Source organism: Pollachius pollachius, assembly GCF_949987615.1.
Source record: "Pollachius pollachius genome assembly, chromosome: 11".
Classification (NCBI taxonomy): domain Eukaryota; kingdom Metazoa; phylum Chordata; class Actinopteri; order Gadiformes; family Gadidae; genus Pollachius; species Pollachius pollachius.
Window position 1 is genome coordinate 2899498 of NC_136944.1, and position 22993 is coordinate 2922490.

Consider the following 22993-nt stretch of genomic DNA (forward strand, 5'->3'; position numbering starts at 1 on the left):
AGCATGAATAGAATTGAATAATATTCTCTAACACACTGGCGGGGGGAGGGTTCATCAGGCGAGACAGACTTTTACAACAAAGATCATTGAAAGCGACCTGAATGATACAACGATTTTCATTATGGTCATTATATGCCTATTCTTAAAGGGTATTTCATTAAAAACACAAGATATCCAAGAGTTATTGTAATTCTTACGTAGCGAGTAAAAGTATATCCAGTAATTTAATCAAGATAGTACGAGTATAACTCAGAATAATTGACAGGCCACGACAAAGTAATGTAGGCCTAATGTCTTTCGGGCTATTCGTATTATTTTGCAGTTTCCTAGTGCTGGTTGCTTTTCAACAAATACAAAAACAGCCATGAAATAAGAATAGGCCAGTATTGCGCTTTAACATAACTAAATTAGAAACACTGCTTATATAATGTTCACTCCCTAAAAATGTCTGTCCTTGACTCTCTTCACAGACATTGACGAGTGTCTCGAATACCCCTGCGGTGAGGGTGATTGTAAGAACATCCCAGCAAGTTTTGAGTGTGATTGCCATGTGGGGTATCAGCTTGGGCCTGCTGCAGCTCCACCATGCCAAGGTCTGTAGAAAACACTCCAACCCCAGCTCCAACCCCCAGCGGGACAATATCCCTGTGATATCAACACGGCCATCATGTTATCTGTGACGTTCAACATTGTAATACGTTTGTATTTCTGAACTGATTTTGGTTAGAGTTGAGTTCTGTTGGTTAATATGTGTTTCTTCCTTCCACTAATTGCCCCTTGATTAGATATTGACGAGTGTTTCAATTCCACCGTCTGTGGCCCTCGTTCCGACTGCACCAATGTTCCTGGAAAACATATCTGCCAGTGTGAGCCGGGATACATAGCCACCGACCCGTCCACGGCCCCTGATGAGGACAACACCTGTGAAGGTATCTAGTCACGCCATCTGCTGAATGACCAGTGCCTATGTTCAGGGGAACGGCAGACTGAGAGACGTGGAGTCGCTCCCCAGGGCGTCACACCATACTCTGGTCTTGGTCAAACTCTGGACACTCTGTGTATCCACCAAAAAAAAGAAGATTCAACCTTGCAACTCAGACACACTTAGACACACAGTGCTAAACTCACAGATTTACTTAATGTAAATTTAAGACACAAGAAAAACTTAAACGCACAACATTTACAAACACTAGGAACACACAGACGGGGGGGAGCTTTGGCCTGGAGCTAAACACACAAGATGCTGTTGAAGCACTCGGGAAGTCAGGATAACAGAGAGCTAGAGAACCACCGGGGTCAATAGACAATATGATGAAGGGAATAAACACACTCACACACACTAAAACACACACACACACACACACACACACACACACACACACACACACACAGACCAGGGCAGGTAACAGACTTTGCAGGAGCTAATGTAGCCAAAGGTGGAATATTATACATTATGCTGTTGATCACTCAGATATGGATTCGGTTAAATCAGCAATGTGAATAATTGACTGGCCTTTTACACATAAAAAGTGTATATTCCCAGGTTGTGTTGTGAAGACCTTAGAATGAGCCCTCTATATCTGCATAGAGAGCATAGATCTGCATCTTCCATCACTTATACACATAATCACTTGCTTGTTCTAAGTCCCCCACCGTAGAATTGTCCTATTTTGTCTGATTTATAATTCTGTGGATCGTGTTACCAAATACAGTGGGTGTACCCAAACCAGTCAATGATGGATACATTTTACAGAGTCAGCAAATATACAAAAGCAAAGGATGAATGTGGTCATTCAAATATGTTTTATGTCTCTGAACAGATGTTGATGAGTGTGTGGAAGACGTCCCCATCTGCGGCCCTGAGGCCATCTGTAACAACACAATCGGGGCCCATTTCTGCACCTGTAACCATGGTTACCGCCTCGACCTTTCAGATATGATCGCCAGCTCTGAAAATCCATGCAATGGTGTGTGGTTGGTCTTTCCTTGTCCAATAATATTGTGCTTGTACTGGCCTGACTCAGAAGCAGGTCGGGTTCGACCAACCTCCTGTCTTCTCCACAGACATCGATGAATGCAGTGAGATGGTGGATCTTTGTGGAACTAAAACCGTGTGTACCAACGCACCAGGGACCTTCGACTGCTCCTGTCCTGATGGCTACTACCCCTCAACGGGGGTCATTTGGGAACCCGGTGTCACGTTCTGCCAAAGTGAGCAGATCGACTTATTGAACATATTGTAGTTAGGAATGCACTTCTTCAGGCATAAAAATAACATTGAATTACATCATATTTTCACAAACATGAAGGTCTGTCATGATTAATCATAATAACATTTACATAAACATACCAAAGATGATACCAAGAACATACAATGTAGACAGACATGAAGCTGATTAAATCATCACAAAACAAAGATCCTATACATAATTCATGGGCTTAGGCCACTTTAAAGATGTTTAATATCAATATTATTGTTGGTAATTATTAATAAGATATTGTCTTCAATAATAATTGAATAGGTCTTCAGGACATTATTGATGCGATTGAACCTCCAGAGGCAAGTACTGTTATTTATAAGAAAAAAATTGTTAACTGAACTGAAATGAATAGTTTGGGAGATGCATTCAGAACGAAGATTGAAAAAATAGCTATTCTTAAAAATGTATGAAATGGAAATGGAAAAAGTTTGAGCGTGGATTTGTGTCGCTGTTTCAGGGACAAACAAAGGAAAGAGCTTTTCTTGGAAACATCGCCCAACAGCTGAAGGATAATGCAGGCGTCATTCTGTCAGAAGCGGTCAGTGTATGGATCAACAAATAGTTAATTCACAGTCTCTCAAGACAAACGAGTGGCGGCCGTCTTTTCCTTTAGACACTCCAGCCTACATGTCTGTTCTTTAGGGAGCCACGTCTTGGGTGACGGGATTCAGAAACCCAGAGCAGGATCCAAGGTATTTCAACCAATCATGATGCAGAGTTAATCTTTGATTTCAAATCAAATGCCTCGGTTCTGTTTCCAGGGCAATACATTTTCATGAACACCGTGTCTAGGAAATTTACTTATAATTTTTCAGACACTGGCTGGGGCGTTGTGGAAAAAATCTGCAAGCTGCTAATCTGTCTTCAGAGACTACTTAGTTCTCAAACAGATAACCTGATTGGGGTTTCAAACATAAAACAGGGTTACACAAAATAAACAATCTAATAACATTGGCAGTTTGTCTTTGGTTTTTTTTCAGACAGTGAAAAACAGCTTTTCTGCATCAATGGTACATTAAACTATTATGTCTGTTGAATCCGTTAATACCCTTCAAGAAGTTGTCACCCAACTATAGCAACGCTTTCCTTCTGCCGCAGGAAGTGTCAGGTGCTAACTCTGAGTCGCCCAAGGCGGTGACCAGTGATGGTGATGCAGATACAGGCAGTGTGATCCTGCACATCTCTGAGGGTCTGGTTTCTTCCCTTGTAGAACCCAACCAGAACGGAACCAACAAGACGCTCCAGACTGCAGTAGTAGGTAGGAAACATGCCACCAAGACATTAGAGCAAGTACCTAGTCTCTAGGTTGTTGGAACTAGGTACTAGGAATGAGGCAATAGGAACCATGGTAAGGCTTGCTGGATCACAATCAACTTGTTTATTGCCTTTTGTCTCTGTAACTTTCCCTCTAGATTTGAACATACAGACCTTCAGTCTTGGAAGCAGTAATGGAGAGAGTAATGTCCTTTCGGTCAAAGGAATCAGCATGGAGGTCAACCTTGAGGCTCTGGCTCAGGACAACAATGGTGAGGAATAGTGACCCCCTCAGCTGGCTGGGTGGAAGAACTGAATGTGACCATCAACCTTATTTACCTGGCGGTCATCTTGGGTTGTTTGGTGGGGCAAACTTCTGGTATATTTGAGGACAATGAAATTTGATCGAAATGCATTGTAAAAAAATGGAAAATAGTTTCCAAATATTGTTCTTTGATTAGCAGTTGTGAACGTGCGAAGTGTGATGAACATCAAATCACTTGTATCATGACTGTGTTCATATTTATGGATACTGTGGTTTCTTTTAGTCTGTTTAAAGAAAAAAATAAAAGTACAGATGTGAAAATAACCCTGCTCTGAACATTTTTTGGAGATTCAGATGAAACTTTGGACTTGGCCAAATGTTCTGGACTTTTTGGAACATAATGAAACCGTTTGTTTTGTTATCATTAATGATCTTGTGATAAAATATAGGGTGATATAACCATAGACTGTAAACACTATGTATGTAGACTCTGTGAAGTCAACCAAGGGTTTACACACGACCGTTGTGAAGCCGTAGATTAGCTAGATATTTTTGCAACCAGCAGTAAAATATTTATATTTGGCACATTTATGGAGGGAATTCAATGGCCGTGTTGCAGTATACTACGGCCAAAACGAATAAAGATTATATCTTAGCAACTTTATAATGAAGTAAACCTGAACCCCAAAAAAATATTTGTCGCTTTTTTGCAGGATCGGCAGCAGCTGCAGTCCTCACCCTCCGCGACATGGAGAGGCTTCTCATTCCCGGCTTCTTCAAGACCGAGAACCAGACAGAGATGAACTCGGACATCATCACCGCCTTCCTACCGAAAACCAAGCACTCCAACTTCTCCCAACAAATCAACTTCACCATCCAGCACAAGAAGGTGAACCGTCTGACAGAATGCGCCATCGTCATCAACTCATCCACCCATCGATCTGTACCTACATCCATGTATCAACACCTCCATCCATCCACCCTCCCATCTATCTATCCACCAAAATATTATACCTCCATCCATCATCATCCATGAAGCGATATCAGTTCTTTACCGTTTCCTTTTTGTTTTTTTGCATCCTCAGAAATCGGAGGCTGGCTTGGTGACCTGTGTGTACTGGGAGGAGAAAGACCAGACGGCCGTGAAGTTGGATGCCTCCACGGGCGAGGAGGGGGAGGCCAGCCGCTGGTCGGTTAATGGCTGTTGGGTTGCGTACTCCGATGAGAACTACACCATTTGCAGCTGTTCCCACCTCTCCACCTTCGCTCTCATCCTGCAGATCGGAGACGTACGTACCAAGCAGCCCACCCTTAGGCGGGTTGACTGCTCGATGTGTCGTCTGTGTTCTCTGTGGATGACGTATTTTCCTCCTTTAGCTTACAGATGTGTCTTTTCTACAAGAGAGCCACAGGAGCAGGAACGACAGGGTTCCATCCCTGCCTTGTTTGATGCAGAAACTGCTCATACGTTGTGACACATACCGATACAATACAAGTGCCTAATACAACAATCAGTTTTACAGTAGGGATCTCAATCTCTGAAGATTGAAAGTTGGTCAAAGTCAAGCCTGTAGGCCACCCCTGCACAGATTAACCACATCACCACTTCTGCCAACAACCCTCCCAGCCCTGCCACACTGGCAAGAGACAGATTTCTGTCAGATATACTTTGGTAAAAAGAGTGAATTAAAACCATCTAAACCAATCTCACTTTGGCCCTTAGATTCCTCCAGACCAAACGTTCTGCAGACAGCGTTGTCCGTGTTGTTTTAGGGCCAAATTACAAGCAGTGACGATTTTATCGACGGATCGACAATATCCCGATATTTTCACAAGCTTCACGTTTTCTTGCCTTGTTCCTCTCCAGCCTCCTCCAGAGGACCCCTTCCTGGAGTGGCTGAACAGAGTGTGTGTGACCATCGGCCTCTTCTTCTTTGCACTGGCTATCGTGACCTTCCTCCTGTGCAGCTGGAACGCCAAGATCAACAACACGGCCCGTCTGCACCTCTGCATCAGCCTCGCCTCCTCCCACTTCCTGATGCTCTGGATGGACCGATACGTTGAGGATAAGGTGCTTGTTCACACAGAAGGGGAACAGGTCCACCTCCTGGGAGGATATATGCTCTCCTCATGATACCCTGAGGGCATTCTTAGTGTTGAATCGGAGGGAAGGCATTCTTATATTTTGAGGTATGGCCTTATTAGCGTTATATTTTACAAGGGGCCTGACAAAATGGTATATTGACAACAGAAACAGAAAAATACATTTTGACATTGAAATCTATGCTTTGTAACGTCAAGTTGCAGAAAACTATACTTTGTAACTTGTAATGGTTAGGCCATACAAGGAAAGGTAATAGGAAGGTAGGCATAAGGATAAGAGGTCATAGGAAGGTAGGCCATATGAGGATGCAGGGAGGATGTAGAGTATAGAGGAGTGTCGGTTAAATACCTTGAACCTGGTCATCTCTGTAGGTGGCTTGTAAAGTCATGGCCGGCGTGCTCCACTTCCTGATTCTGGCCAGTTTCTCCTGGATGCTCCTGGAGGCCCTGCAGCTCTTCCTGCTGGTCCGGAGACTTTCCAAGGTCCAGGTCATCCAGAGGGACGGCCTCCCCACACCAGTGCTGTACCTGATTGGCTATGGCGCACCGTTTGTGATTCTGGGCGTGTCTGCCGCGGTGTTCTCCGATGGATATGGCGCCACAGACTCACAGGTGTGAGTAGCATTGCCAGTGACCCACAAACTTATGACCATGTGTATCTATAGTTACGTATATGACATACACAAACTTTTTTCTTATAACTGTGAAGGTGCTGGCTGTCTACAGAACGCAGTTTCAACTGGGCTCTGACAGGGCCTGTGGTCGCTCTCCTTGGTGTGAGTACATTGACAATATTTGTATTTGTATTTTTGTTACACTGTGAGATGGGACACAATTCAACACGTAACATTAGCAACAAGTAATAATAATATTAAATATAACCGCAAGCGGTGATTAACGGGGTCCGAGCAAAATGAAAAGTCAAGAACACACTAATGGAAGATATATAATATGATATAATTATGAGGGAAAGATGTTGATGTTCCCCTTAATGCCATACTGTGCCTCGGCTTTCAGGTGATTGGGCTGCAGAGCAATGGCCGAATGTCATGTTCAACTTGTTCATAATTGTCTAATGGGGATTCAAACTCTCAAACCAAGGATCACCAGTACAAGACATTTTCCCATTGAGCCACTGACAAACCTGAAATGTAGCCTCATTCACATGGTTAAAATGTCTATTGATAAGCACTCAACATCCAGAAAACTCCAAGCAAACATTTTTCAAATGAATTAAGGGCTTTCTTAAAGGGGAACTATGCAAATTTTTTTGGCTTAATTTACCTTAACATAACAGGTTAAGAGTCATTGTGATAGTTCTATAACACTTTATGGGTCGATTGGTTGCTGGTTCGACTCCCCCTAGCGAATCTTGGCGGAAAAAGGGAATACGCAACTTTCTGCCGGCGACCCGCCGCCCACTCTCGCGGGAGTCTTGGGTCTAGCGAAGCACCGAATTGCTTTACGGCACTACAGACCCACAAACACGCAACCGGCTCGATATAAACACAAGTAGCGAAGGGATTGTTACATTCATCATGGATCAGCCGACTAAAAAGTGACAGAGAAACCCAATGTCGGAGACAGAAAAGGGAGACTGACCGACAGAGAGGCCAGACACGAGTAAATGTTGGGCGAGCTTCTCAGGAATAGAGTGAACTGAAAGAAAAAGAAGACTGCAAATCTGATGCCGACTTGACATGGCCGTGTTGCTCTTGAAATTGTAAGTACCCTTGGGTGAACTTTGTCATCTTTGTATTGTGGCTTCTTGATGTTGATAGTGTCTGTAAAAATGTGTTTGCTCGACCGTTTTGCTGTGAGCCCTGTATGTTTCTAGCTTGTTTGCTTGCTGGGGTGTTAGCGTACTCTCTACCAAACACGTTTGTTTTCATGGTTGTTTTGCTGTTCGTCTGTTTCGTCCCCCAGATACAGGCTAAATCCCTGAATCCAGGTTCTTGTTTATTTAGATCACTAGACCACTATTCGAATGTCTCAGATTTTTCTAAGAGTGTATATCCTACATCATGTGATATGTCCGGCTGGCCATATAATGAAGTACCCTGCACGAGAGCTGCTAGTTAGCACATATTCGTCGGTAACAGAACTGTTAAGATACATGAACCTCCATTATAGCTTTAGCCATGTTATACCTTTGGTGTAGTTCCCCGCTTGTAAACATGTTTGTAAAAGGATTGCTTTGTATTTTTTCTTAGTTACAAGCGTTGGCAAACAGCATTGTTATGAGGCTTGATGACCCAAGACGGCTCGGCCTGCCTGCCCCGGTACAGCCACCACCCACATCCGAACTTGTGCAAGTGTCACGAAGATATCCAGAAAACCCTCAAGAAGATGTTACACAATAGCCGTAAGGCAAAAAACAAACCATGAAGAACTGTCACTTGCATTTCTTTCAATATCCAAAATAAATATTTTTCTAACCGAAGTTTATTATTCAACAACTGAAAGAACGGTGTTGCAAACATCTGTTATTTAAAAAAAATGGAATTTATTTATTTACAATGTTTATTTGCAGGCATTTACACATAAACGTAAATGTGTCCCTAATCTTCCAGACACAGCGTCTGCCTATGGCAACTCTCCTGCGGGGACTAGCGACAGCGTACCGTCTCGATCTCTGAATCCATTTCCCTGTAATTCCGTACACAAGTGACGTACTTGAGCAGATACATAAATGTACGATTTCTGCGCAAATTGTTCATGCTATCGTTATGTATTATGTTGGCCAACACTCTTACACTGATCGTTCTGTTCAACAACCAAAGGTAAAACAATTCTAATCTAGGATATAACATTTCCCTGTCAACTTTATAAAAGGATGGGTTTATTGTAACACATACACCCTTTCAAAATGTATAAAATGTCTACTCTTTATGAACACCTACCTCAGATATGGCTCCACGCATTCGCCGGCTTCTTTGGAAACAAATGCACATGGCTAGCGTAGAAGTGGATGGGGAAGGGTCGTCAACGAGTTGTTACGACAGTGTTGTAAAATATCTCCTCCGAAGCTGTAGGGGGAGCTCAATGCTAGCGGAAACCAAGAAAACAGCGAAGAAGTAGCCAAAGTTGCATAGTTCCCCTTTAAAAGCAAATACCTGAAAAATCTTTGAAATCGTGGGGAAATTAAACATTTGTTGACACTAACAAAATAAATATTATTATGACAGAGTTCATTATGAAGGAAAAATGGTTGACGAAGAAGTTCCCCTTAATGCCACACTGTGTCAGATTCTTGGAAACTAATGAGCCGGAATGTTGATTGCCTAATGAATTTCAGGTGCTGTTCAATGTAGTGTTTCTTAAATGAGTGGCAATGAAAGAATGTCATGTTCAGCTTGTTCATAATACTCTAATTTGGATTCCAACACTCAACCTAAGTATCACCAGTACAAGGCATTATCCCATTGAGCCACTGTCATTCCTGAACTGAATTCACATCATGAAAATGTCTATTGATAAGCACACAACATCAAGAAAACTCCAAGCACACATTTCACAAGATAATTCTTGGCTTTCTTAAAAGAGTACAGATCTGAAAATTTGCACTGTTAATGGTATCAACCTAATGATAGCCGTATGGTAGTTATACAATAACAAAATGGTCACATAGGCAAAATGGGTTGAGACTGGACGTTTGGCTTTTCTGTGAAATTGTGGGAAAAGTAAACATTTTTAGAGCAGAAGACCAGGGAGAAAAAGATGCATCTGATTTTAGAGATTAAAATGATGAAAGAATTTTGAGTCCTGGTCAATCTCGTAAGGAGAAATAAGGCTAGTTCATATTTCTTTTAAATACTGCCACCTTTGGGTGCAGTACCACAATTTGGGTTTATTAGTAATGGGGGGTATTGGTATCCACCTAATATTAGTCGTATGTTTTTTTATACAATAACAAAATGGTCATATAAGAAAAATGGGCTAACAGCTCCAACTTTATTGGCCAATATTTCTCAAATGGAACTAAGTAAAACAAATTCTGTTCGATGATTTTTGTGAGGCTTGGCCTAAGGATTTTATGTGGCGCTTTTGGTGAATTTGTGATTATTTTTGTAGCCTGTGAATCTTTGTATCATGTTTGGCTTTAATATGAAATTGTGGGAAAAGTATACATTCTATAAATGCGTCTGATTCTAGAGATTAATATTCTGAAAGAATTTTGAGTCCAGGTCAATCTGGTGAGGAGAAATAAGCCTAATTCATGATTTTTTGGGGTTTATTATATAAATTTGGGTTTATGGGTAGAGGGGGTTATTGGTAACCATACCTGAGCATTTCAAGAGTTTTCGACTCACGGTATAGGCTGCAGTATGACTTTTACAGAATTTGAGAAAAAAAAAATTACAGAAACAATAGGGGCCAAGCAGCTTCGCTGCTCAGACCCCTAATAATAATAACTTTATTTATACAGCACATTTAAAAACAATAGTTTACAAAGTGCTTTGACATAAGAGAATTAGGAAGAATAAAAATAATAAATATAGCTGCGAGCAGCAATGTGGGTGTCAAGCAGAATAGGACTCAATAAACTATTTCTGCTGGAGAGACGTAATCGGCTGGGTGGCTACATGATGACCATCTCAGTAATTAGTAATAACGACAGCTGGTGGAATGAACTACAGCATTATGCAAGTACGCGTCAATGTTTACAAAATGGAAAAATGACCCTACCTAGTGGTAAGGGCATTATCGTCTGCCTGACAGAACAAATAACACGAATACATAGGAGTATTCGGAACAATATCCCTAACAGAGAAAAAATGTTAACAAGCATCCGTTCTTGAGAAGCATCTAATCCAGCAAGAATTGCAGTTTATATTGTAAGTGGGCGGAATGGTAAATAAAGTCATTGTTGTTTGACGTTCCCCTGAGGTCAAAGGTCACCCAATAGTTTGGGTGTCCCCAGAATGATGTCTATGTAGCAAGTTTGGCTATAATATGTTAAAGAGTTGCTGAGAACAGGCTTACTTCCTGTTTGGCGGCTTTGCCGTCAAGTTTGATTGGCTGTCATGGCCAAATGGTTTTGAATTAGAAAAAGCTGTTATATACTCATGTGAAGAGAGAGGAGTTAAAACACATCTTCATTAATTATAGCGCCCCCTAGAGGTCAAAGGTCACCTAATTTAATGAGTGCCCCCATAATAATGTCATGGGTCTATGTACCAAGTGTGGTTATTATATGTCAAAGGGCTGCTGAGATATTGGCTCACTTCCTGTTTGGCGACTTCAGGGTCGAATTTGATTGGCTGTAGCAGCCAAACGGTTTTGAATTTGAAAAATCTTTGATGTTTTTTATCAAGCATGGCCTGAAGATCATGTGTGCCAAGGTTCAAGATGATAGGACGAAAATTGTGATAGGAGATGCATTTTGAAGGTTTTTGACATAAACCAAGATGGCGGAAAGTCCATCATGGCGCAAAAGGACGATATAGGATGCGTTGAACTTGGCTTGGCCCAAGGATTCCAATGATACCTTGTTTGTGAATATTGGATGAATGGGTCAAAAGTTATAAACATGAATGCATGTCCAACTTTGACCTGTTGGTGGCGCTAGAGCTCATGGGTTCATGAGCGACCCCAAATTTGCTCCATGGGATCCTGTAACTGCCCTGAATCAGTGTGCCAAATTTCACAACTTTTCACCAAGGCGTTCTATGGGCTGCCATAGACTCCCATGGCAGCATCATAATAATAAGAAAACGTACAAAAACAATAGGTTGTCTCGCAGCTTTGCTGCTTGACACCTAAAAAGAATAAAAAAAGGACGTCACGTAAAAGCAAGTCTATAAAAAAGTGTTTTAAGAAGTGTTTTAAAAGAGTTTACTGATTCAGCAACCCTTATCTCCAAGACTTGGTATTCTGTAAAGCAGTAGCCAACAAAGCATGTTTTCAGTTTATTTTCCTAGGTCGTTGTCAGGTTTGGCCAACATGTTGAATAGAAGTTAGCCAACGTTCTAAAGTGTGTGTTTGGTGGGGCTGTGTGCCAGCATGAGAGGTCCAATGCTTGTCTGTGACCATTCCAGGATCTCCTAGAGATAATGATGTAGGCTAACATGTGGGCTCCTCTAAAATGTGCCTTTGTGTCTTTGAAGATGAACTTGGTGCTGTTCTGTGCCACCCTGGTGTGCCTGAGGCCCACCCTGGCCAGCATGAAGAGTGACGTGTCGCAGTCCAAGGACACCAGGTTCAACCAGACTCTGTTCTCTCCGTCTGTTTTTCTGTCTGACATTACGTAAAATGGAACTATTCCAGCCAATGAGGGTGCAGTAACGTGGTTGGTCCAGAGGGGGTGCCCTGTCCCTGATCCGCTTTGCTGAGCCTCTCTTGAACGTCTCTGCAGGTTGATTGTGTTCAAGATCCTGGCCCAGTCTGTCATCCTGGGCTGCACTTGGGTCCTGGGTCTGTACCAGGCCAACCTCTTCTTCCAGGTGCTCTTCATCCTGCTCAACTCCCAGCAGGGCACCTTCCTCTTCATCGTGCACTGTCTGCTCAACAAGGAGGTGGGTCCAAATCAGGAACACTTGTTATGGTTCATCTTTATACAGGACAGTAAGAACAGGACAATGTTTATCCAACTGGTACATTGATAATGGTGATATGATTAGCAGTTATAGTTTCACTATCGAATATAAAGTTACCGTCCAAAAATAGCCTACAGTATGTCATTAATATATGATTATTGATGATATTATCATTAGTATTAATCCATGTTATGTTGTTGTACCTCCAAGGTGAGGGGAGAGTACATCAAATGGCTGTCCTGCTCATTCGGAAAATCTGGAAACGCTGGAACAGCGGTGAGGGGCATAGACACAAAATTAAATACATATTTGAAAATTACAAAACTTGAATTCTACATATTCACAAGCCTTGAAACCCACATATAGAAAGCTGTAGGGTCTGCCAATAGAGTACTAAAGTGTGACGTCACGTTTCCATAGTAACTGATTTTCGGTTCTACACAAACCAAATTAACAAGGCGAAATCCCATGCCACACGAACGTTTTATAGAAAAGGAACGATTTTTTTTGCAAATTGATTTGCGAATTTTGTTTACCAATGATGTAAGTAATATTGAGATTGGGCCAATTTACCGTTACATTATAAACTTTATCTTCATGCTCGGTGAACTTTTCCTTTTAATACCCCAGGGCAATACATGAACGCCTCGACATGTTTCGATTGGTAATGAATTTCACCCCTTCAAATTGATTTATTTTCATTTTGAAAGAAACAACACATGGAAGCAATGGAAAACGCCATCTCTCGTTTGGTTGTTTAGAACTGAAAATCCGGTTGCCAGGACAACGTGATGTTTTCACTTTAGTACTCTATGAGTAATGAAAATGGCCCAACTCGAGGGGCGGCACCAAGCGTGCATTTGAAAATATCACTGCACGCAATTGGATAACACTACGACCAATCAGAAGAATACAAGGGGTGACGTATCCAGAGCCCCATAGGCTAACCTACCAGTGGAGCTAATCGATAGATTAGACTCTTGCCATATACGGTCGGTGAAACAGCGAAAGTGTCATCCTTGCAAAGGAAAGCTTTGAGGAAAAGCCAAGTCTAATTCTTTAATTGTAGCAGCCAAAGCCGTTTCAAACCACTGGTGTTCATCCATAGCCATTTTGCAATGTTTTCTGCCTGATTCCGGACTGTTTCCCTTGCAGCGCTGTCATCATATGTTTAGCTCGCTTCTGGCTTGCCAAATCGGATACAACGCTGTGATTGTTAAATGTTCGGATCCAAGGGAATTGGGGAATGAGAATGTTACTCGTTCCCAGAGTGACTCGCTGATCAAATTTAAATTGTGCTCTCACAAGAACTCTGTACTTCCAGGATTCATATTCACACAAACAAATCAGAATTTTACTTAATGCACCAGATTGAAGGATCTGTTTGTCGAGATAAATATACTTTGTGCCATTTCCATGGCACAAAGCACAAAGTTGATTCTGTGTCTAACCATACTACTACATACCCAAATGATATGTTTGTAGTAATAGTAGTACAAATGTTAATGTCTGCAAAAAGCTACTGATAAGCCATCAAACAAAGTAGAGATAACATCATCTCTGGGAACAAAGATCCCGGACGAGCCCCGCTGTGTCACAGTACCCTGAGCAGAGGCAACCAGCCGAGCAGCAGTTCATTGGAGAACAGGGTTTTTTAAAAAAGTAAACTGCCAGAACAGTAATTTTATTGTATTACTATTGCATTGTGATTACAACTACAAACATTATATTTCCCCGTTTCAGAAAGACTTTCATTCCGGTTCAGACAACATGGACGCCACTGAGGAGCAAGAAAAGAAGTGATGGTGAAAAGGGGAGAATAAAAAAAGGGAAGCAATGGATGTAAAAAATTATAACTTAGATTAATGTATTAATAACACATGTAAACACTAAGAATAACTGTTCCGTGTATCATGTGTAGGTCCCTTTTTCGTGGCAAGGGCTTTCTTTGTTTTGTTATACCCAACCTTTTTGGTTAGTAAATAAGTGAAAGTGAAAAAAGTGTAAAATCTCCTTACTTCTGAGTTGGATATTGTGATGTACAAATACTATACCTAAGACGTTACAACAACATAACAATTAAGGGATAAGGATAACCCACTTGGATTGAAGAAGATTATTCAAATCAAGGTGTAGTTCCCAAGTTCTTTGTCCCAAATCGACTACAGAGCCAAGATGCATTGTTTGATCCTTCATTCTCTCGCAAAATATCCAGACAACAAACCCCATCCCCCATCCATGGATCACTCTGTTACCCTGTTGTTAATTCATCACAAACAACAGTACAACAAAACACATGACAAGTGGTGGACGGTCCTATCTAAGTGTACAAAAAGGTGCAACCCCTGTTCTTCCTATTGGGTTACCATTAGTGATGGATTTAATGATTATTTTCCTTGATTCAATTCGCGTCGGTGAGTTCGCCAAAAAGAATAGTTCCTATTCATTTGTTTGTTTGTTCGTTCAGTCGAGTTGCCGGTAGCGGTGAAGTCAGTCAGACCCGGCTCCTCCTTCGTTCTCATTCTCAAACGATCGTGGAAGTCGGTCATCAATCAACACAACATTAGCCTACAACTTTAACCAAACATAGCAGGATAGTAGTTGATTATTGGATGCAGGGGCGTAGGAATGAGTTTAACATTGGGGGGGACACATATCGGAAACCTGACAGATCCGGTATAATTTTTAGGTGGGACAAATACGCCTGTCTCCGATATTGGAGGGGACACGTCCCCTCCGTCCCCCCCGGTTCCTACGCCCTTGATTGGATGTTTAACTTATCAGCAAGATAATAGACTTGATTTAGCAATGATGGTGGGGGTCCCGGGTGGAGAACGAACCATGAAAGAACGAGACAGATTCAAATATTTGATTATTCTGGCATGACACAGAAAATACAAAGACAGCATGCATTTACCATTTCACTGATATTGAATAGTATTATTGTACGCTCACTCAGTAAGCCTCTTCACCACTCACAGTCAGTGAACAAACAGCGAGTAAGCGATTCAGCGACTAGTGGGTCTGAGAGGAGTCGAGTCTGAGAACGAACGAGACGAACTAGAGACAAGTATCAGTTCGGTTCGTTCTTGTTAAAGATTTGTTCATTCGAACTGATTCGGTCGCAAACGACCCATCACTAGAGGGGGGCTGTCAACAAGAGGATGGTGAAACTAACTGTTACAGGAATTAGAACATTATTTTATATTCCTCCCTTTGAGACTTAAAACTCTCACCAACCGTCATTTAAAATATACTTCCAAGAAGACACCAGGCCTATCAGAATAGAAATGTTACCAAAAAACAAATACTTCAAAAATACCAAACAGTTAAATTAAAAACAACTACCCTAACCCTAACCTAACTAAAAATATAGAAATGCTGCCAAAATACAAACTCTTAAAATGTAAACAACACAAAAATATGACAAACACTGTGACTATGAAGGTAGTTTTAAAAATTGTACCCATCATATCTGTGAAAGAGCCAATGTAATGTTAAATTGCAGATTTCTTAATACCATCAAGCCCTGGGTTATAATGAGTACAATGAGTAATCAAGATCAAATTTCAAGTAAAAATGTGATATCACATATTTTGAGTAATCATTTGATAAAACGGATTCCACCTTGTTCCATGTGCAATAAGAAGTACTTAACCTTATGTAAGATGCATCCAGACGCGTTTTAACTGCAGGAACTCACCCAAGGAACTAGGAACCTTTGGACGTACTCAGTGTGTTCTAATCACAGGAACCAGGGTCTAAATTAAGTTCCGGGGACATTTATTTAACCCCAAAGGTCCCTGTTCACGAGGTAGTGTTTACCAAAGTTTCAGGAGCTATGGGGGTGGGGCTTGCAGCGTGGAACATCTCTGATTGGTTGAGTACTACTTACTTTTTTCCATTTATTTCAGCCATTTCAACTTCTGCATCTGCAATCCGACCAATCTTTGTTCACTTCAAATCTTACTTGCACAGGCGTGAACCACGCCTTTTGGTTTACTGGTTTCTGTTGCTGATGACTGAGTATATGGCTACAGCGGGACATGTCTGCATGATGCTGCAAGGATGAAGATGTGAGGAGCTCCTACTCTTTGTGACCATCCTGGTTGTCACGCGATGTAGGTTGGGATCCCAGGCTGAAATTGGAGAGTGGGGTGTAGAGAAGATGGCAAGAACCTTGATGTGTTGCCTTTGGACTGGTTGCTCTCTCTCTCGGTGGCGGCTGGTGGTGTAGACCAGTAAACCATCTGTATAGACCCATGCCATTCTTCCTTCTTGGTGTAGGCAACATCTGGATTGTGCCCGATCACCATCTTCAGGAATTGTTTTGGCTGTGTATCCTGTGATCAGCTTTGATGTTGGCTGACCAGAGGCTGAGGACCAGAGGTTGAGGGCCAGAAGCTGAGGACTGGAGGCTGAGGACCAGAGGCTGAGGACCAGAGGCTGGAGACCGGAGGCTTGGGACTGGAGGCTGGGGACCAGAGGCTGAGGACAAGAGGACCAGAGACTGAGGACCGGAGGCTGGGGACCAGAGGCTGAGGACCGGAGGCTGGAGACCGGAGGCTTGGGACTGGAGGCTGGGGACCAGAGGCTGAGGACAAGAGGACCAGAGACTGAGGACCGGAGGCTGGGGACCAGAGGCTGAGGACCAGAGGCTGGAGACCGGAGGCTTGGGACCGAAGGCTGGGGACCAGAGGCTGACGACCAGGGGCTGACGACCAGAGATATGTGATATGTTGTTTCACCTTCTTCTGACAAATGTACAGAAAATTGTATTCGCTATTGCTATAGACAATAGCTAGTCGCTATTATAAAAAATTGTCGCTAAGTGTAAATATAATGGACTCTCTCTCTCTCTCTCTCTCTCTCTCTCTCTCTCTCTCTCTCTCTCTCTCTCTCTCTCTCTCTCTCTCTCTCTCTCTCTCTCTCTCTCTATCTCACAGAAGGAACTTCCAGAGGATTAACTCGCCCCCCCAGAGGACCAGAGCTAAACCGGACCCAGTCCAATGACCGGCATGAGGCCACGAAGACCCATCAGGAAAGTGTGTCTGTTACTGTCAGTGGTTCTGGGGTGAGTGGATTGACTCTCTGTCTTACTGTTTTGTGACTCCTGGGACATCTCACTAAGTAATCTGCTGCTGCTGCTTCTGCTGCTTTTCCAGGAGACACAGCCCAATAACACCTAAACAGAGGTTTGCATTAGTGACTCATTAAAGGGGTACTTCACCGATTCAGAACCGGCGTTCTACCACTATAATATCGCTATTGTAAAATATAAAAAAATGTTTTTTATCCCTTAGTCTAACCCAGTCTTCCCTTGGCCCAGCTTTCCTGATCTAATTTTCTCCCGAGATGACGTCAAATGAAGCGTTTGACGTCATCTCAGGAAACTTTGCTTGCCTGCTAGAAGGGCCGAGGACTACAAACCACTGGTTCCGCAAATTTGTGAGCCCACCAATAATGAATGAGGGGGGGCGGGAGCTTGCGTACGAGATGTCAACACAATTTCCGCCATGTTTCTTCACTGCTTTGCTAGAGAACAAATTTGCAATGTGAAACAGCCAAAGTGGATTTTGAAAATCTATTGTTTTTGATTCCGGCATTTAGGGCTATTTGTACGAGCCAGAATACAGCCAGGAAGAATTGACACAACTAGAGGAGGCTGCTGCGGCTGCTGCTGAACAAGCCATGCCTGTTGCCGGAGACGAGGAGCCGGTTTGCTCTGTTCGCCTGTAGACCCTAACAGAGTCCCTGTGTTGCATCGAACTTCAGCGATGCCAGTTTCTTCTAGAAAAAATGGCTGAATTTGGCGAGGACGGGGCCGTGGATAACCTCTCACCCATGTTTTACGCCTCATCTGAACAGTTTGGTATTGGATACATATTTCCGGACCCAGAACTGTGAACTGGAAACGCCAGCCAAAGCCCGCCGGGAGAAACAGACGCCTCAGCAGAGAGTAAGTGATTGTTTTTTTTACTAACACATTGGCTACAATAGTTTTGAGTCCCGGGGAACGTGACAATGTAGTTTTATCTGAAATTAGCCAATCTTATTGGCAGAGCATAGGCTACCTTACGGTAGCTTGAAGTCTGTGTATTGCTGTATAGGCTACTCAAGGCATAATTTATCTTGCTTTGCTAATGTTCTCTTTATTTCTTAGACAGTATCGGCTTCCTGTGTTGTCCAGGCCATCAGAGCTAATGACCCAGCACAAGATGGGCAGTACTGTGGCTACCAGGAGACAGTAGATGCCCAAGATGAGCTGTGACTATTTTGACTCTAGCAAACGCACCCTACACGTTTTATTTTTGTAAATAGTTCATATTTTTTCATGAATAAAACTTCAAATTCATGTTGGTTGTTGTGATTTGTTTACTAACTCAAGTGCTGTTATACTAAAGTAGGCCTACTGTATAAGATAAACACTTATTTCAACTTGGGAGAAAAGGTTGAGTACAAATACTTGATATGCTGAGCTACTGTAATTAGCAAATGTTTTTATGCTGTACAGTAATATACAAATGATGCGTTTGAAAAAAAGAGCAGAAGTCTAAACTTGTCAAAGTATCACAGGGATATGTTTACACAAATTTTGCTCGCGCTACCACTCACGCTAGTATAATGGGTCCTTCCCATAGGCATCCTATACATAGACGCAGCATTGGCAGCTGGGACGCGAGAAATGCGGCCACCATCTTGAAGTGTGGATGGGGAGCCAGGGTGCAGCATAAAGTCTGAGGGGAAATTGGAACAGAAGATGTATTTCTGCTTGGGGAACACAGTTTGGTGTCGACAACCACCATTCAGACTTGTTATCATTGGTTGTGTCTGTGTTTCATAAGATAAGGCTGCACCACATTGCCAAACTCGCCTCTCTTAAACTTCAGATAGGAAGCACTGCAAAGAAAGAAGCTATGCAAAACAGTCCTCTTTCAGGGTTTTAATCCCACACAGATATTGATATTTTTTACATTCACATTGCCTTGCATACACTACATTGTTCAGTCTGCATTTACCCTGACTGCTTTTTATTGTATTTTGAATTTCACTCCTAACTCATGATAATCAGGCCTAATGTGATAGATTTATTTTCCATGATAATTATTTTGCATTTTATTCTCTTATTTTTGAAACACTGTAAATGGTCAGTCTGCATTTACCCTGGCTGCTTTTTATTGTATTTTGAATTTCACTCGTTCTGGTCTGATCATTTTCCTGTATCAATTCCCACCTGCAAACTCCTGTCCATTCCACCCATCCATCCACAAATAAACATCCATCAGCAGATTTGTATCATGCATTCTCATTTTAGGCAAAGTATACGGCAATACTTTTTTAACAGTATAATTGTAACCATGATATAAATGGAGTCATTCAAGTAACAACATTCAAATACTAACATTGTTGGGTAAGACAGAATTTGGTTTTATTCTCAATCCAGTGAAACAGATTGGTGGTTTTAGCTGATATATAAACTTTCAGGAAATATAAAAAATAAAAAAAATAAATAAATATAAACCAATCACTGTAAACATAATAATTTAAGGAAAGAATGTTGTTAATAAAAGTAAATACAAAATATCAATACAAAGTGTCAAGACAGAATAAACTCTGCTGCTGCAGCAACAGTCAGAGATACAGTCTATAAGGTAAGATATATAGATATCTTATGTATTCATACATTGTTTATGTAGGATATATATGTACATATAGCCTAATTATATATTGTTTCTTCAACTTAAAAATAGCTGACCGTTTTTTTTTCCCTTCTCGGGGATTATGTTCCCAGTTTTGATCTCGGGCGTCTGGTCACTTATAGCATATAAGAATATTATATTACTGTTAAGCCAACTATGAATAATAAAACACGCCAAACCATGTGGCCTTTATCATAGCTACACGTATGACAAAAAAAACGCGTGAAAATCAGTGGTATACAGTGAAGTATGATTTATTAAATGCGCTGAGAGTTCATTGCTCCTGCCAAACGGATTGCACTGAGGGGAGCGGATCACCATTCCAAGATGGCGGCCCTGCGTCTGTCTATGGTCCTTTCCCCTCTAAACGGAAACAGGCGGGCGGTGCAGCGAGCGCAATGCACTGTGGGAGTTTGAGTATTTCTTACTTTTGAACCAGAGAGACACTTTCTGCCTTTTCTCAGGCTAGGATGAACCGATTTCAATTTTTTTACACATTTATAATACATAGAATTATTTGCTTCATATAACATTCATATCTCCACTGGTGAATTATCCCATTAAACTCTTTAAATAATGATAATGTATTCATATGTAAAATAGGAACATTTTAAACAGGACATTATCCATTAAAAGGTATGAAAAAACCAATGCATGAAACCAAATATATTCTTTGATCACATGTGTGTAAGACCCACTGGACAGCTCTGTGAGGAGCTCTGTGAGGAGCTCAATATTCACGTGAAGGTGCTTCATTACTCATGAGCCACGAGTGACCCCAGTGTCCGTCTTACGATGATGACCCCTCTGATGAAGGGCCCTCACATGGAGGGGAAGAAGGAGAAGGAAAGCCCCCTTCACTGGGAGCTGTTTTATCATTCAGATCATTACTTATTATTGGTCAAAAGAAAAACGAAATACGGGGAAATATGTGGGCTGCGGTGTTGGAAATAAGCGTCAGAAGAGGGACAGGTCAGTAAGGCTCTGTCAGAAGAGGGGCTTATTTGTGCAGCAGTTCAGGTGTGTTTGTATGTGCTTATTGACCAGAGGTACCATGTCTATCTTCCGTAAGATTAAAAAATGTCTGTATGGCATGATGTATTTGCCATACAGACAAATCATTGTTGAATTCAGTCAAGTAGTGCATTGTTAATTTCTTCTCTCTTCCCCCTCCCCTTCAAATCCATAGGGCAACACTCTACTATGTCTTTCTACCAAAGAGGTAAACACACGTTTTATTTTCACTCTTATTCACCTTGTTTGTGTTCATGATTCGACCAGTGACAGCATGTTCATTATGGCCGCCTGTTTGCATCATGTCAGTTGTTTGCCACTATGATTAACAGTGGTGGTTCCTGAGGTTTGACTTGACTGCCTTGCGACTCAGGATCGGACTCATGTTGTTTATTACTAGATCTTTCTTGGTGCATCACACTCTGTTGATTGGATTAAATGAGACGGAAAGCCTATTTCACTGTGGAGAAACCTTGTTTTGGGGATGGCAGCTGGCTCAGGAGGTAGAGCGGGTTGACTGGTAACCGGAAGGTTGCTCACCCTAACTGCTCCTGACGAGCTGGCTGTCACCCTGTGTGGCTGTCACCGCCGTCGGTGTGTGAATGGTTGAATGAATGGGTGAATGTTAGGCAGTATTGTAAAGCGCTTTGAGTGGCCACTGGTTAGAAAAGCGCTCTATAAATGCATTCCATTTTCCATTGTGTTGGAGCAGTTCTTCAATTATCTGTTGTTGTTGACAGGACGGTTCCCGAGCCGACCATGGCCTAAACCTGGGAGTATCTGGACGTCATGAGATGGCCAGGGAGGCAGCACCCCCTGCTGGCCCCAGACCAGTGAGTGAAACTTGCCTTACCAGTGGGTGATGTGCAGTGGGAGGGGCTAAAGTTTTGGCCGCACTACACGGTTTTGAAATGATAGAGCAGCGCTCACAAACAACTGTAAACGTCTAACAGTGGAAAACATTTTTGGGCTTCAGCTGCCTCCATGAGCATGTGGTCTCCCTTAATGTTTTAACAAATATAATGTGAAATGCTCCCGCTCCTCCTTGTATTGCGAATTCACACTTTTCATTGTCTGCCGATTAGCACACAAACCACCCAATCAGGAACTAGCCCCGATATCTGCACAGACCTTCCCCCTATTTCATCAAACTATTCGATCCAGCATGTTATAATAGGAATGTGGAACAGGACCACCGGGGTCGTACAGAGACAGGCGTTTCTTTCACATGAAACGTCTGATGAACAAGAATTCCCTAGGCCCAGTCTAACTAACCAAACCCAATCTAACCCACTTGAGCTGTGTCTGAAAACTGGAGCTTGTTTGACCTGATCTGACAAAGGGAGCAGGGGATGGCAGAATATAACTGGGTCTGAAAAGAGGGACTCGCTAGAACCCTGTCTAACTGACAGAACCCAATTTAGCCGACTAGAATTGTGTCTGAAAAACAGGAACATTTTAGAACTTAGAAATCCCATTTGTAACCCTTTCAAAGTTACTAGAACTGCTCCAAGCCTAGAACAGCGTCCAACCAACTCCTGCCAAGGAGAACCCAGTGTTTCCTCCATAGACTCAGGCCCAGGCTGACCTCAAGGGCCTGATGTCATATGGAGCCCTGCTCCCAATCCCCACTTCCTGACCCGGGTCCTTGGCCCCCCTCACCCCTCACACCACCACCCTGACCCCTGACCCCTGACCCCGGTCCTGTCTTCCAGGTACATATGGATCAACAAGCCCACCAAGGTCCTGTCCCTGGAGTACCTGTGGCAGGACTTCAAACTAAGGAAACCCGAACTCCGGATCATACGGTTCTCGGGCGTAAAGAAGAACTACTCAGAGATCCGGCCCAACGTGTGA

At 42.4% G+C, this 22993-nt stretch overlaps 1 protein-coding gene across 1 annotated transcript; it reads left to right on the forward strand.

Moving 5' to 3' along the window:
- Positions 1-548: 548 nt before the first annotated feature.
- On the forward strand, positions 549-22993 carry LOC307083221 (adhesion G protein-coupled receptor E3-like; the record flags this gene model as incomplete). Its single annotated transcript, XM_079747055.1, has 16 exons — positions 549-647; positions 866-929; positions 1821-1904; positions 2065-2211; positions 3472-3519; positions 3674-3787; positions 4494-4723; positions 4866-5069; positions 5648-5851; positions 6256-6497; positions 6593-6659; positions 11994-12085; positions 12242-12401; positions 12633-12698; positions 14166-14221; positions 22852-22993. The coding sequence occupies 16 exons, from the start codon at positions 549-551 to the stop codon at positions 22991-22993; spliced, it is 2019 nt and encodes a 672-aa protein (XP_079603181.1).